Below are 17,181 nucleotides of genomic sequence, written 5' to 3'. Positions count from 1 at the left end.
ACAGCAGAACCGAGAGTTCAGAGACTCTCGAAGCAGAAGGAATTCCCAGAAAATAACTTAATATGAATGGAATGTATAGGCTCAAACAGAGCCCGTTGTAAAATCTTAAGAACAAAGTTAAGACTCCAAGGTGGAACAACAGACTTAACACAGACCTGATACTAACCAGGGCCGGACAAGAGATTGCACACCTGGCACGTCCGCCAGACGCTTATCAAAATTAAAGATAGGCTTGCGAAAACAAGACAAGGTGTAAGTAGCTGCAGCTGGCTTCAAACTGCGGCTATCCTCTTGCTAGACAGCTAAGCTGACCATCAGGTTACCACAGCTGGTTTGAAGAAAATCAAACCCTTCAGGGAAATTGACTAACAAACCCTTCTCCAGACCATCTTGGAGAAGGATAAAATTTCAAGGATCCAGACTCTACCTCAAAAGGAACTCCTGGATTTTCAACAAATAGATATTTACACCATAACCTATGGCAATCTCTTCTGAGTCATGATCTAAATGACCAACGAAGAAAAACCAGCGTTTAGACAAAACTAAACGTCTAATCTCCAAGCGGACAACTTCAGCAACAAAATTAAGATGAAGGAAGGATTCTGGATCAGAAAGTCCTTCCTCAGAGGCAGACTCCAAAGAGGAGAGACTGCATTTTCAGTAGGTCTGCAAACCAAATCCTGCGATGCTTCATATTGGCTAATAAAAACCCGCCGCTCTCTCCTGTAGAGTATGAGCAATAATTTGTGAAAGAAGAATAAAAGAGAACACCAGGGCATCTAACAGGGCGGTCAACGGCTCACTTGACCATGAACCAAACTAGGAACTCTGGCAATCAAAACGAGCCAATTCCAGAGCTTCCCCAATTAATGGGTCTACCTAGAGAACACTCCTGGATGGGAAAACACTAACCGAGATGAAACATCTGACTGATCATAACTCCAATTCCTGAATGTCCTCCCCTGACAAGAGAATGACTGACAGAATGTCCTCCTCTGGCAAGAGGACGACAGCCAGCCAGTGGGAGCATCCGTCCACCGAACAATCCACGCCTCCAGCATGTTAAAAGAACACTGAGTTCCTCCCTAATGGTTAAAATAAACCATTGATATGATATTGTCTCACTGGAACTACACCAACAACTACTGAGGCACAGCCACCAGAGGCTTGAAATCTCGCTCTCCACTCCCTGATGTTAAAAGGAAGAACCGTATCTTAACTAAACCCAGGCTGCTTGTCAGACAGCAGGTTGATGCCCATGTTCACCTTACCCAGGGATGTCTCCAGAAGCTCACGCCCTGAGACAGAATATCCTGAAAAAACACTACAGGAAGGAGACTATAGTGGGACGAAACAAAATCCATTATGGAAATAACCAAGGGAAAATAATCCCACTGCAGCAAAAGAGCTTGCTATTGGCTGGACATAGGACTGCAGAGAGAGGAAAAGGAAAAATTATTTAATCATTTGACCAATATGAGACCTCATCCTCCGACGAACCCAGATGGTCTCTCACCCATGTAATGACCAGACCTGGCCAACTTAAGCTTCCGAAGATCTGATGGAAGTGGGTTAAAAACAAGTAGCCTCAGCTGGATTCAAACTCAAGATCTTCCGCTTGCTTGACAGATAAGCTAACCACTAGGCCACATATACCTGCTGCAGTAATTAAATAATGGTCCATTCATCACCCTTGTAGATGAAATAAGGGGTTTCTATCACAGATTCAATCCCATCTATGGGAAAGAAAATTGACAAAAACTCTGAAGAGAGATTGTTCAAGGACGGAAGATACCTGAACCATATATTGTCCAGAAAAAACATCCTTAGATCCAAAATCCTTCTCCGAAAACTTGAGAGGATTCCGTTCAATGAAACCATAAATTCTAAGTTTGCTCTAAACAGGCCCTCAAGGAGAAAAGATAATAGAAAGAAATCTATAACCCGTTCCCATACTGGAACTGGAATTAGCACTCCCCGAGAGGAGGTCCTGAACCCATTCAGGACAAGTCTCTCATCTTTCCCTCCAAAGACAGAGGAAAATTATGGTTGAATAACCTAAAAGGAAACGCCAGAAGCGTGGATTAGGGGAAACATAAAATATTAACTCTGCAACTGCAGTACTATAAAGTCTAAGCTGTACCCCAAGGACACAGGTAGGCTTTTATGCCCACCAAGATTTCACCATAAAAACAGCGGGCTGGTACCTTCTTAACTATAGATCCAAAAAGAAGCTAGCTAACTCAACATGGATCAAAGTTCTCATAGCTAAAGTAGTAAGTCCTACTAAAGACATTGTGCATTATAAAGGAAACAGCGACAGGAGATTCCTTTAAAGGACGGAAGACAGGGAAAAGATATCCCCAACTTCTCCTATTCCTGAGAAAATTCCCATAGCACGTCAAGAACACTTCCTCAGGAAAGGAAATAGAACTGATATAGTTTACAAAACTTCAAAGGTTGACAACAGCAGGTGGGTCGATATCATCTGAGTAGCTCCTATAACATTACAAGAGTAGTTGACACATACATCTGAAGAAGACTACTTCAGTATCAGATGAAGGAATTAAACTGTCCAAATCTGAGATTCCGCCCTCAGAAACTACCGGCCATCCCCCTCAACTTAGAAGAAGGTTAACCTGTGTAGCAGCATGTGGAGCAGAAACCCTATTATCAGAAACATTAAATGTCCTCTTGCATTTTTCCTGAGAACAGGGAGAAATAGAAATAGACCAGCCGCAAATACCGCAGAGGATATCAGAGCTGTAATTCTGTATGCAAACACACTCCTCCAGGAGACTGAGAGGAATTGCAGGGGACTTCATGTGACGCCATAACAAAAGGACTTTGGATGATTGAGGAGAAGCTGTGGCATTAGCCTATACAGCATCATCCATGGAGACATGAGGCTAAAATAAAATTTCACTCACCTGGTAATATAAATATAATATTCACAACAGATATCACTTCAAAATAAAATACATTAGTAGTTATTGACCATAAATTAACTGAGTAATCTCTCTGCTGTTCCATTCTCTCTCTCTCTCTCTCTCTGCTGTTCAGCCCTGTCTGCTTTTTAACTCTCTCTAATGTTCAACTGCTCCCTGATGTTCAGTTTTTCTCTTTCTGCTGATAAGTTTGGTCTTTGATGCTCAACTCTGTCTCACAAGCCACTTTCCCCTACTCACAAGCAGACACCACCAAAAAGACTTCTCCAGCCTCCTTTTACACGTTTCCACCACTGCAGCATACAGGAAACGGTAGTTCCCGGCTGCAGATATTGCATTCCATATCATGCAGTGGGCATAAAGCAATACAGGCATGAATAATGTGCATATATAAGTTAAAAAAATTAAATAAGTAAACAGTCATGTTATTAAAACGGGACATCCCTTCAAAATGTTCTGAGGACAAAGGGACAGTGTGTTAAATAGGACAATCCCATTAAAACGGGGCATCTATTCACCCTAGTCTAATTTGATTAGCAGTTTTGTACGTTCACAACTAAGAAGGCTGTAGCTTCTGTAACACCTATAGATAATATGAAAAACATTATCCATATCATTCTTTACATAAACAGTCTCATACCTGAATTAAACATTCAAAAGGAATGATGTTTTCTGTGTTTTCAGGGGCTGCTTCCTGACCTCCTCTCTTATAGGAACCTTGGCATTAAGTCTTACTATACCTCTCTCTATCATCGCAGATATGGTCATGCAGAAGGTAAGGATAGCCTTGATTTGTTGTTTGATTTTTCAGTTATTTTTATTTTTAGACTGTAAGCACTCTTGTATAGGGCTCACATTACCTGTTTCATGCACTTGATTTTGTCATTTCTATAACTTTTGAAATGCAACCTTATTACCTGCATAATATTGCATCATCAAAGGCTGGACACACTAATGGTACTTCAATTAACTTAAAGGAACATGAAACCCAAAATGTCTCTATCATGATTCAGACAGAGCAAATTGACTTCTGTTATCAAATGTTCTTTAAAAAAAAAGCAAGGATGTAAGCTCAAGAGTGTGGAGATGTCAGGAGCACTTTATGGAAGCAGTTTTGCAAGATTGTTATCCTTTTGCAAGAGCAGCACTATTTCCTGCTATCTAGTGCTACAGACACCTACATAGGTATCTCTTCAACAAAGAATATCATAAGAATGAAGCAAATTTGATAAAATAAGTAAATTAGAAACTTTTTAAATTGTATGCTCTGTCTGAATCACAAAATACATTTCTCTTGTTAAGTGTATCCAGTCCACGGATCATCCATTACTTATGGAATATATTCTCCTTCCCAACAGGAAGTTGCAAGAGTCCACCCACAGCAAAGCTGCTATATAGCTCCTCCCCTAACTGCCATACTCAGTCATTCTCTTGCAAGCCTCAACATAGATAGGAGGTCGTGAGAGTCTGTGGTTTTTTATACTTAGTTTATTCTTCAATCAAAAGTTTGTTATTTTTAAATGGCACCGGAGTGTGCTGTTTATCTCAGGCAGTATTTGGAAGAAGAATCTGCCTGGGTTTTTCTATGATCTTAGCAGACGTAACTAAGATCCATTTGCTGATCTCACACATTCTGAGGAGTGAGGTACTTCAGAGGGGGAATGGCGTGCAGGTTTTCCTGCAGATAAGGTATGTGCAGTAAAATATTTTTCTAGGAATGAAATTGACTAAGAAAATACTGCTGATACCGAAGTAATGTAAGTAAAGCCTTAAATGCAGCGATAGCGACTGGTATCAGGCTTATTAATAGAGATACATACTCTTATAAAAATGTGTTTTAAAACGTTTGCTGGCATGTTTAATCGTTTTTTAACGTACATTGGTGATAACACTGTAATGTTGGTATAGCCTTAAATGCAGTAAAAGCGACTGGTATCAGGCTTATTAATAGAGATACATACTCTTGTAAAAATGTGTTTTAAAACGTTTGCTGGCATGTTTAATCGTTTTTTAACATATGTTTGGTGATAAAACTTATTGGGGCCTAAGTTTTTTCCACATGGCTGGCTTAAATTTTGCATAGAAACAGTTAACTGAAGCTTCCCACTGTTGTAATATGAGTGGGAAGGGCCTAATTTAGCGCTTTTTTGCGCAGTTAAAATTACAAAATGAATCATCCAGATTCCCTCAGCAGTCCCATGAATACTACAGGACATTTCTAAAGGGCTAAAAAGACTTCCAAAATCGTTTATAGGGAAGGTAATCCACAGCTCTGCTGTGGCAGTTTGTTGTGTCTGTTTTTAAAAACGTGTCTGTCGTTTTTTTGATCTGTTTTTTTGCATTAAGGGGTTAATCATCCATTTGCAAGTGGGTGCAATGCTCTGTTACCTTATTACATGTACTGTAAAAATTTCGTTTGTTTTACTGCCTTTTTTCACTGTTTTTCAAATTATGACAAAATTTGTTTCTCTTAAAGGCACAGTAACGTTTTATATGTTTGCTTGTTAACTTGATTTAAAGTGTTTTCCAAGCTTACTAGTCTCATTATTAGTCTGTTCTAACATGTCTGACATAGAGGAAGCTCTGTGTTCATTATGTTTTAAAGCCATGGTGGAACCCCATCTTAGAATGTGTACCAGATGTACTGATTTCATGTTAAACAATAAAGATCATTTTTTGTCTTTAAAAACATTATCACCAGAGGATTCTGTCGTGGGGGTAGTTATGCCGACTAACTCTCCCCACGTGTCAGACCTTTTGACTCCCGCTTTAGGGACTCACGCTCAAATGGCGCCAAGTACATCAAGGGCACCCATAGCGTTTATTTTACCAGGGGATTCTGTCGAGGGGAAAGTTATGCCGACTAACTCTCCCCACGTGTCAGACCCTTCGACTCCCGCTTCAGGGACTCACGCTCAAATGGCGCCAAGTACATCAAGGGCGTCCATAGCGTTTATTTTACAAGACATGGCAAAGGTGGTGAATAATACTCTGGCAGCAGTATTAGTCAGACTACCTGAAATTAAAGGAAAGCAGATAGCTCTGGGGGTAGATACAGAGCATACAGACGCTTTAAGAACCATGTAGGATACTACCTCACAATATGCTTAGTCTGTGGGTGATTTTTTTTTTTTTGACTCAGGGAAGATGATTTCACCTGATTCTGATATTTCTACATTTAAAATGTATGCTTGAGAACCTCCACTTGTTGCTCAGGGAGGCTTTGGCTGCCCTGAATGAATGTGTACAATCGCAGGGCCAGAGAAATTGTGTAGACTGGATAAATAATATGCAGTGCCGGTGTGTACTGATTTTTTTCCAATACCTAAAGAGGTTTATTAAATTTTTTTTAATAAGGAATGGGATAGACCAGGTGTGCCGTTCTCTTCCCCTCCTATTTTTAGAAGAATGTTTTCTAATAGTTACGACCACACGGGACTTCTGGCAGACAGTTCCTAAGGTGGAGAGAAGAGTTTCTACTCTAGCTAGGCGTACCACTACCTCTGGCGAGGACAGTTGTGCTTTTTAGATACAATGGATAAAAAATGTTTATTCAACAGGGTTTTATCTTGCAGCCCCTTGCATACATTGCTTCTGTCACTGCTGCTGCGGCGTTCTGGGTTGAGTCTCTTGATGAGGCTTTATAGTTAGCGACTCCATTGGATGAATATATTTGACAAGCTTATGCTAGCCAATTCCTTTGTTTTCTGATGCCTTTGTTCATTTGACTAGACTAACGGCTAAGAATTCTGTTTTTTACTATACTGGCGCGCAGAGCGCTATGGCTTATATCATGGTCAGCTGTCGTGACTTTAATAAATAAGCTACTTAACTTCCCTTCATGGGGCAGACCCTATTCGGGCCTGGTTTGAAGGAGATTATTGCTTATATCACTGGAGGAAAAGGTCATGCCCTTCCTCAGGATAGGTCCAAATCAAGGGCCAAGAAAGGTCTAATTTTCGTGCCTTTTAAAACTTCAGGGCAGGTGTGGCATTCACTTCCTCTAAGGCAAAACAAGAGGGAATTTTTGCTCAGTCCAAGGCGGTCTGGAGACAATCGGACCTGGAACAAAGATAAGCAGGCCAAGGAGCCTGCTGCTGCCTCTAAGGCAGCATGAAGGAACGGACCCCTATCCGGTAACGGATCTTATAGGGGGCAGATTTTCATTCTTCGCCCAGGCGTGGGCAAGAGATGCCCAGGATCCCTAGGCATTGGAATTTATATCCCAGAGATATCTTCTGGATTTTCAAAGATTCCCCCCCAAAAAAGGGGAGATTTCGCCTTTCCAATTATCTGCAAACCAGATAAAGAAGGAGGCATTCTTACATTGTGTACGAGATCCATCCAGTTCCAAGAGAGGAACAGGGACAGAGTTTTTTACTCAAATCTGTTTGTGGTTCCCAAGGAGAGGGAACCTTCAGACCTATTTTGGATCTAAAGATCTTAAACAAATTCCTCAGAATTCCGTCTTTTAAGATGGAAACTATTCGTACCATCTTAACTATGATCAAGGAGAGTCATTAGAGGACTACAATGGATTTGAAGGATGTTTATCCTCACATTGTGATGCATAAAGATCACCATCGTTTAAGGTTTGCCTTTCTAGACAGGCATTACCAGTTTGTAGCTCTTTCCGTTGGGATATCTACAGCCCCAAGAATCTTTATGGAGGTTCTGGGGTCACTTTGGCGGTCCTTAGGCCGCGGGGCATAGAAGTGGCCCCTTATTTAGACGACACCCTGATACAGGCGTCAAACATCCAAATTGCCAAGTCTCATACGGACGTAGTACTGGCATTTCTGAGATCACATGGGTGGAAAGTGAACAAGGAAAGAGTTCTCTATCCCCAATCTCAAGGGTTTCCCTCTTAGGGACTCTGATAGATTCTGTAGAAATGAAAATTTACCTGACGGAGTCCAGGTTGTCAAAGTTTCTAAATTTCTGCCGTGTTTTTCATTCCATCCGCGCCCTTCGGTGGCTCAGTACATGAATGAAATCGGCTTAATGGTAGCGGCAAGGGACATAGTACCGTTTGCATGTCTACATTTCAGACCGCTGCAACTATGCATGCTCAGTCAGAGGAACGGGGATTACACAGGTTTGTACCCCTGTTAAACCTGGACCAAGAGACCAGAGATTCTCTGGTGACTATGTCGGGTCCATCTGTCCAAGGGTATGACCTTCCGCAGGTCAGATGGGACAATTGTTACAATAGATGCCAGCCTTTTAGGTTGGGATGCAGTCTGGAACTCCCTGAAGGCTCAGGGATAGTGGACTTAGGAGGAGGCCCTCCTTCTAATAAATATTCTGGAACTGGGAGTGATATTCCATGCTCTTCAGACTTGGCCTCAGTTAGCAACTCTGAGGTACATCATATTCAGTCGGACAATATACACAACTGTGGTTTACATCAGCCATCAAGGGGGAACAGAAGTTCCCTAGCGATGTTAGAAGTCTTACAATAATTCACTGGACAGAGACTCACTCTTGTCTATCAGCTATCCATATCCCAGGTGTTGAGAACTGGGAGGTGGTTTTTTCTAAGTCGTCAGACTTTTCTTCCGGGGGAGTGGGATTTCCTCCGGAGGTCAAGACCAAGCAGGAGAGGGCTTTGGTGTTTTTGTCAGCGCCTGCGTAGCCACGCAGGACCTGGTATGCAGATCTGGTGGACATGTCATCCTTTCCATCACGGTCTCTGCTTCTGAGACTGGTCCCTCTACCTCAGGGTCCTTTCAACCATCTAAATAGAATCAATCTGAGATGGACTGCCTGGAGACTGAACGCTTGATGTCATCAAAGCATGGCTTCTCCGAGTCAGTCATTGATACCTTAATACAGACATGAAAGCCTGTCTCTAGGAAAATTGAACATAGATATGGTGTAAATATCTGATTGTTATGAATCCAAGGGTTACTCATGGAGTAAAGTCTGGATTCCCAGGATATTATCTTTTCTCCAAGATGTTTTGGAGAAAAGGGTTGTCAGCTAATTCCTTAAAAGGGACAGATTTCTACTCTGTCTATTCTTTTGCACAAGCGTCTGGCAGGTATTCTAGACGTTCAGGCATTTGGTCAGGCTTTGGTTAGATCCAAGCCTGTGTTTAAAACTGTTGCTCCACCATGGAGCTTAAACCTGGTTCTTAAGGTTCTTCAAGAAGTTCTGTTTGAACCTTTTTTTTCCATAGATATCAATCTTTATCTTGGAAAGTTCCTTTTGGGTAGCTATTTCCTCGACTCGTAGAGTCTCCAAGTTATCTGTGTTACAATGTGATTCTCCTTATCTGGTCCTTCGTACGGATAAGGTAGTCCTGCGTACCAACCTGGGTTTTTTCCTAAGGTGGTATCTAACAAGAACATCACTCAAGAGATAGTTGTTCCATGCTTGTATCCTAATCCTTCCTCAAAGAAGGAACGTCTATTACACAATATTGGACGTGGTTTGTGCTTTAAAGTTTTACTTACAAGCTACTACAGTTTTCATCAAACGTTCACCTTGTTTGTTGTCTATTCTGGACAGAGGAGAGGTCAAAAGACTTCGGCAGCCTCTCTGTCTTTTTGGTTAAAAAGCATAATTCATTTAGCTTATGAGACTGCTGGACCGCAGCCTCCTGAAGGGATTACAGCTCATTCTACTAGAGCTGTGGTTTTCACTTGGGCCTTTTTTAAATGTGGCTTCTGTTGAACAGATTTACAAGACGGAGTCTTGGTCTGCGCTTCATACTTTTTCAAATTTAACAAATTTGATACCTTGCTTCTTCGGAGGCTATTTTTGGGAGAAAGGGTTTCTTACAGGCAGTGGTAACTTCCGTTTAAGTACCTGCCTTGTCCCTCCCATCATCCGTGTACTTTAGCTTTGGTATGGGTATTCCATAAGTAATGGATGATCCGTGGACTGGATACACTTAACAAGAGAAAACATAATTTATGCTTACCTGATAAATTTATTTCTCTTGTAGTGTATCCAGTCCACGGCCCGCCCTGTCACTTTAAGGCAGGTAATTTTTTCATTTGAACTACAGTCACCACTGCAACCTATGGTTTTTCCTTTCTCTGCATGTTTTCGGTCGAATGACTGAGTATGGCAGTTAGGGGAGGAGCTATATAGCAGCTTTGCTGTGGGTGGACTCTTGCAACTTCCTGTTGGGAAGGAGAATATATTCCATAAGTAATGGATGATCCGTGGACTGGATACACTACAAGAGAAATAAATTTATCAGGTAAGCATAAATTATGTTTTTTATATCTTTTTAAGATTTTATTATTGCACCCAACAAAGCTAATCCGTAAGTTTAGTAAAATTCAAACCCAACTTGATAAGCGTATGTAGATGAAAGTAAGCTGCTGCTTTTAGGAATGGAAAAATGCTGTGCGGGATTATATTTTAGATATGAAGAATAAAATAATAATACAATTAAAAAATGTTGAATTGTAATTTGTTAGTGGGGAATTTTTGATTATTAAATAAAAAAACTAAACTTGACCTTTTTGTCTAGAGATATGTAGTTATTATTATTATAATTTATTATTAATTTCCAACAGGATAACTGCATAATCAACAAAGCACAATAAAAAGTCAATGCAAAAGCACTTACTCTCAAACGAGTAGTAGATTTTTTTTTTATGTTCAATTTTCCTTCCCACTGCATCATGTGACAGCCATCAGCCAATCACAAAATGCTCGTACATGTATACTGTAAATTCTTGCACATGCTCAGTAGAAGCTGGTGCATCAGAAAGTGTGCATATAAAAATATTATACCCACTTCTCCCTATATAAATATAAATTTAACATTAAATCTGACAGGTTATGTCATGATTGGGTCTATGTAAATGTGTTTGTAAAACTCTTCTTACTGTTGTGGTAAATACACAGAACTGTGGTTGTGTCCTGCTAAAACATGTCAAGTACGTTCGATCTCTAGCAGGTAAAATATTTGTCTTTCATACAGGTGGTGAGAGTCTACAATTGATTACTACTGGGAATTACTCCTCTCTACCACTAGGAGGAGGCAAAGATTCCCAAACCCAAAGAGCCCTATAAAACCCCTCCTATCTCACACATGCCTCAGTTTACACTTCTTGGGCCTCCAAGAATTAGGGTTCAGTTTACAAAATTTACCATTTTTTACTTCTCCTGAAGGCTTTGGTAGGAAGGTTCTTCAGGCAGTTGTTTCAGTTAAATTTTTTGCCTGTTTGATTTAAGTGCATTAAAAAAAAAATAATAATAATATTGGCGTTGTGGATTTAATTTCTCAGTGATTTTTTTTAAAATACTTCCCTTTATGTTATTACTTGTGGACTCCACAGTTTAGGTATTAGTTCCCAGGAGTAATGGATTTTGGACTCTCACCACCTGTATGAAAGAAATAATAATTTATGCTTACCTGATTAATTTCTTTCATGGTGGTGAGAGTCCATGAGACCCCACAGATATGTTTTTTAGGGTTCATTTTTTTCTTTAGCACATTTTTTTCTCTGCTCCTTTTATGACTCTTATTCCTTCTTCTTACCTCACTTATGTGTAGGGGTGGGAGGGGTTTTATAGGGCTCTTGGGGTTTGGGAATCTGCCTCTTCCTACCGAAGAGTAATTCCCAAGAGTAATTGATCATGGACTCTCACCACTATGAAAAAAATGCATTTATCAGGTAAGCATAAATTATGTTTTTCTGTAGAATGGTGTGTCTATATCCATATACAAATATTCTATATCACATCATTACAGGGCTCTATGATTTCATAAGGCAATATATAAGGCATAGAGCCCACAAGGTCACTGTTAATGGTGCTTTTCTTAAAAATGTATATTAATTTACATTCCCCAGGGACCTCTTAAATGATACTTTTGCAAGAAATTAAATAACTATGAGCTCTGATATTTAGCCCATGATATGGAGATTGGTGTGAAAGTGAAAAATCTGTAATGTTATTGCTTAAATAATGTAAATACCTAAATAAAGTTATGTTGCTTGCATTAAATGGTTTAAAAGAGGCACCTCTGTTAAATAAGTATAAATCATCATTTGTATTGTGCTGGGACATTCTTAATTGCATATTCTTTTTAATTATGTAGTATATGAATTAACTAACTACATAATTGACACAAACACACACAAAACAAAATTGTGATTAATTCAGAGAAAAATTTTCAAAATGCATATATATCCAAACAAGAAAAGAATCTACCAGGAAACAAATTCAATTTCCTATGCTAAAAAGGACATATTAATATGGAAATGAACAACTTGACCAGCAATATATTGTGTAGATGATGTTCATAAAGCCAGAAGGGTGCAATACGTTTTTCTGGCCTTGTTTGTCAATACATGTATAATGAGATGTTTACTGTGCAATGCCCATACACTGACATTTTTTTCCCAAAGTTTATATTAGTGTTTTTCTGCAACTCTTAATTCTGTAAACACTTCACTAATTACTGTGCAGTGCAAATTGCTGCAATTTATTGCTGTACATTAGCTAGAATTTAATGCCTTCTAGCACTACTTATGTAAAGCAGGCAGGAGTTTTATGGCACTTTCAGATGAGCTTCTACTCAGAACATGTACAAAGATATTTCTTCATCCCTGGGGAAACAAAGAATAAAACCACTGACATAAGCAAATCCTGTAACTGCAGCAGAGAAAGATAAGAGTTTGTAGAAAGACGCAAAGGCAGAATGGTTGTTATCTTTGATAATCCGTCCCTAGTATACGAGCAAGCTTTATTCGTGTGATTTTTATCAGCCGCTAGATGAATTGGCTGTGCACACTGATAAGAAAATCGTGAGATAGCTGAAGAGCCTGGGGCTCTCTCAGATTTTAGCACTTTCTAATAATCCCAGGGGTGTCCTGTTTCTAGCCTTGCTGATTTAGAAGGAATGTATCTGTTAGTCATTAATATGCATCACAGGCTTTGTCTCAAAAGGAATGAAACCCCCCCACTCCCCTTTTTATATATTAATTTGCTTCCTCTGCGGTTATTTGAACAGCTGCACATTTTAGGGGCTCTTCCTTTGTTACCTTAACCAGTAATGGTCCTTTTGCTTTTATTCTACATTTACCTAAATAGGGGAAATTGACATTATTTAGGTAGGATTATTCTTAGGTAGCCAAGCAACTGTCATTATGGATTAATTAGATTGTTGATAGTGTACTCTGTATCTGTACATTTATCTCATGGGTTTACTATCTATCGTCATAATCACTTTATTTTTAGGGCTTTCACTTCAGAGATAAAATGTATCTATAAAGAGATATTACATTGAAACAAAAGAAACTGGTGTCTACCATTTCACACAAAAAGTAATCCTGCCGTTGATTCACATCTGTGTGTGAATTGTGATATGTCAGCTGATATACAATCATGCATAAAGAAAGTAATCTTGATAAGTGTTACTGATGCACATTACTTTGGCTGGATTAACTCAAATGCAAATAAAGTGTTTGGAAATATATTTTTATCCACAAATATATAGCACCAAAAACCATCCCTTTAGAATGGCTTTATGTGTCAGTGCTGTAGACAACAGTTTCCACTAGAGAAGGCATTATTCTGATGAAAAACACTATAGATTTAGTGCATTTTGATAAGAACAATTATATTTAAAATAAAAGCGAAATACTTGAAAAATGCATATGTATTTAGTAAGTAACTGCACTTCTCTCGAAAGAACGGTGACTTTCAATGTCCAGTTAAAAAACAAACTATTATGTCCAAGTTTATATCCCTAAATACAGCAACGCAGTGAGGGTCATAACCGTTGCTCCCACCATACGCGTTTCATGCTAGCTTGGCACTTGTTCACTAATACCTGAGCAGTGCCATGTTGAACTATTGTATAGTATATTATTTATTACAAGATTAGTTACACATTCCAAATAAACCACATATAACCCCTCTTGTTGGAGAAAAAAGTTAATAGGTAATCTATACATCACACAAAGAAAGGGAGTCTATTAAATATACAGAAAAATGCATAGCATTGAAGACTTCACAAGCCTCAAGTGTGTTCTTTTATTTAAGTTTTAGACATAGATCTTTTCTTCTTCTTTTCTTGTATGTTAATTGTAGAGTAATGAGTTATGCTAGAATGGGGATATATATTTGGTTATTTTTCCCAAGGTTGAAATTTGACTATAAACTTTCTAAATGCTGCATATTGGAATTTCTTATTGTTGTATTATCATAGTCAATGTGTCAATATTCTTATATATGAAATATAGTTTCCAGAATGTCCACAAGCCTGTAGAAGAATGCTGATGGCAGTACAACACACAGTAACATCACAGTATTATGTGATTTTAAAAAAAGAAGGAAAAAAGCGTTACCTGTCCACATGCCATCTTGATAAAGTGCACAGTAATTATCATTATTGGCAAACATTACAGGGCTGCAGTCAGTACTTGCAGAGATTGATAACATTGCTAAAGTAGATCTGAAACACCTAGTAAGCATGGAAATTTTGCTATTGTTACTCTTTTTTCATGGTTTGCTGTTATTCCCTGTTACCACAGTATTGTTGGAGCTTAAATGACTGCATTAGTCTGTAGAGCAAGTGTTCACTAACTTTAGTAAGCTGTGGTGCACGTATTTGTGTTATTTACTTTGTTGCATAGTTTAAAGGGATAGAAAGGTCAAAATTTAAATGTATATGGGTGCATTTCATTGTGAAGTAGGAGCATTTTTGCAATATACTTCCTTTAATAAAAATTCTTCTGGTAAAAGTTATTTCTGCTTTCCAGCTGCATACACACATATCATGTGAGTGCCCATGCGCCAAATAACACACCTAAGTCAGTTAGTGGTGGCTTATATGACACAAATGAAGTCTTCACAGAAGTAATACACACCATATTCAGCTCTATGAGCTTGAGTACGTGTGCACAGGCCCTCGTGTTTTTTTAAAGTTTAGGCCAGTGTTTTACGGGTATGGGAGATTTGAAGCTCTCCTTCCCTTTTTTTTTTAACAATATGACGTTAGGTTTCTGGAGAGGTAAGATAATAAATGTTTATAAGTAAAGTAAAGTGTACCTCCTAGTATAAAAATAAGTATTACATTAATATTAAATAAGAGAGTAAGGGGTCTACTAATATTTTTGTTGTCGGTATGAGTGGAAATAAAGTGGGGCATCTGTATGTATTTGTACCAATGATGGAAGATGTCACCTCATACAGACTCAAGCTCTGCCTGTGGTTTTAACCTACCATTCTGTAATAATGCATAGCATATCAGTTTGTAAAACCTCAGGTTTTGAGGGGGTAGATATGAAACTTAGTAGTAGGTTTGGGCCACCTATTAATGGAGTTAACAATAGAAGATATTGTCGATTATAACCTCGGATCTGAGAATATGCATATCCCACGTCTTCGTAATTGTTGTAGTTATTGGGGGACCTAGCTTTCTCTGAGAAGGAAGAAGCCAACAGCCGCCTCTAAGTTGTCCTATATTTGCCAAAGTATGTTCAAGACTTACCCCCCCCCTTTATGTGGTGAGTTCTTGCACCAATCTATGATGTGAACCAAAGCTCCTGCTAGCCATTAGTAACTCAGATGCTGCATTCCAAGGCCTCCTCTATTCTTTGGTCTGTATATAGTTGCTTTCGATTTTCTGGGACATTTATTCTGCCAGACAGAATTACTTAAAATGCCTTGTAAATTATGGAGAAATGTTTCGGGGATTAGAATTGGAACTGTTTGAAAAAGGTATAAAATGAATGGCATTTATTCTACCTAGCCATGAGAGTGTCTTATTATGCTAGCCATTTTGCTCTTGTTGGATATTATTCAATAATGTTTTATAGTTCAGGGAAAACAATAAATGGGGATCGTAAGATAAATAAACACCTAAATATGTTATGGGCTCTTTGTGGTATGATAATTTATAATCTCTCACAATCTGATGAATATTTGTAGGTGAACAAAATTCAGATTTCGTGGCATTTACCCTAAAATTATAATACTGGCCGTATAGAGTTCATTCTTTATTCAATTCTATCAGTGAACATTTTGGTGCAGTCAATGTGAGAAAAAATCTCACATTGTGCCTAAGCGATTACATGTAATTCTCTCATCTTGTCTGATTTTTGTAGCTGCAATCTCCCATTGCCAGGATAAATAGCAGTGGGGTTAAGGGACACACCTGACATGCCATTGAATATGGAAAACATATTGGAGTGAATAATTCAGTTTAATTTTAGCAGCAGGCTTCGGTAGGACAGTGACATACTTCAAGCATTGAATCTAGGAAAAGGGGTAGTTTCAGATATGAACATGTTATGAAGATGTGGGAGTAAAACAGGGGTAAATAATTTATAGTATTTAACCAAGAACCCGTCTAGACTACGGCTTTTTCCAGGATTGAGTTCTTCAATGGCTGACGCAGACTCAATCAAAGAGATATGGGCGTTCGATTTGTCTACTCTTTGTGCCGATAGTTTAGATATTGCACATTAGTCCAGATAATTTTCCAGATGTATATTAAGATTCTCATCCTGAGGGTTAGCTGGATTGTCAATATAATAAAGAGTAATAGTCATAAAAATGTTTAAGGATCTCTGTTTTTTTTTTTGGGTTTTTTTACAGTTTTGTTTAGGGATTTTCCTTTTATTCCCTTTGTAGTAGAATTTGTGTTTAATTCTCAGGGATGACTTCTGATATTCTACTGATAGGTAATTATTTAATTTTTAATTGGTTTACAGTCCCTGATTTCTGTAGCATTCTTACACTTGGAGTTCAAAGTCCAGAACACTATCAAGTTTCAATTCACAGGTTCTATCGTTAGTGGGTAAGTCCATAGTTAAAACAGTAAGTATGTAGTCTTATTGTCTCTAAACTAAGGTTCAGCTCTAATAGGCTTTCATTGATCTAGTCTCTGGACTTTAGGCCCTTTATATTGTATAGGGGGTGATTTCCTAGTCTGTTTAGGCGTTGTCGTATTTAATCTGTCATTAGTTCCCTGTGATTCCGATGTTGACATTTCTAGGCTCTCATGGTCCATAAGATATGTCATTTCTAGAGGAGACTTTGTGTGAGTAAAACTGTGATTCCAGAAGTTACTAGAAAGTGACTCTAAATACACCCATATTGTCCATATATCAGCCATATTGTGTATATACATCAGCCATATTGGCTTTATTCTCTATCTGTCAGGGTTTTTTCCCTGTTTTGTTTGCCATGTGCTGCTGGCAGCCATTTTACTCACCTCTCTTGCTGACTCTGGTGCATACTGTGTGATGCT

At 38.7% G+C, this 17,181-nt stretch overlaps 1 protein-coding gene across 3 annotated transcripts in view; it reads left to right on the top strand.

Annotated features, from left to right (window-relative positions):
* The window catches only part of SLC35F5 (solute carrier family 35 member F5), a 286,304-nt gene that overhangs the window by 206,496 nt on the left and 62,627 nt on the right, over nucleotides 1–17,181 (top strand). For all 3 annotated transcript variants that reach the window (XM_053698004.1, XM_053698002.1, XM_053698003.1), the window contains one exon: nucleotides 3,633–3,723. In XM_053698004.1, coding sequence (XP_053553979.1) covers nucleotides 3,633–3,723 — 91 coding nt within the window. The remainder of the gene's footprint in view (nucleotides 1–3,632; nucleotides 3,724–17,181) is intronic.

Source organism: Bombina bombina, chromosome 1 (assembly GCF_027579735.1).
Source record: "Bombina bombina isolate aBomBom1 chromosome 1, aBomBom1.pri, whole genome shotgun sequence".
Lineage (NCBI taxonomy): Eukaryota > Metazoa > Chordata > Amphibia > Anura > Bombinatoridae > Bombina > Bombina bombina.
The sequence above is the reverse complement of the archived record's forward strand: the minus strand, read 5'-3'. Positions and strand labels throughout refer to the sequence as shown.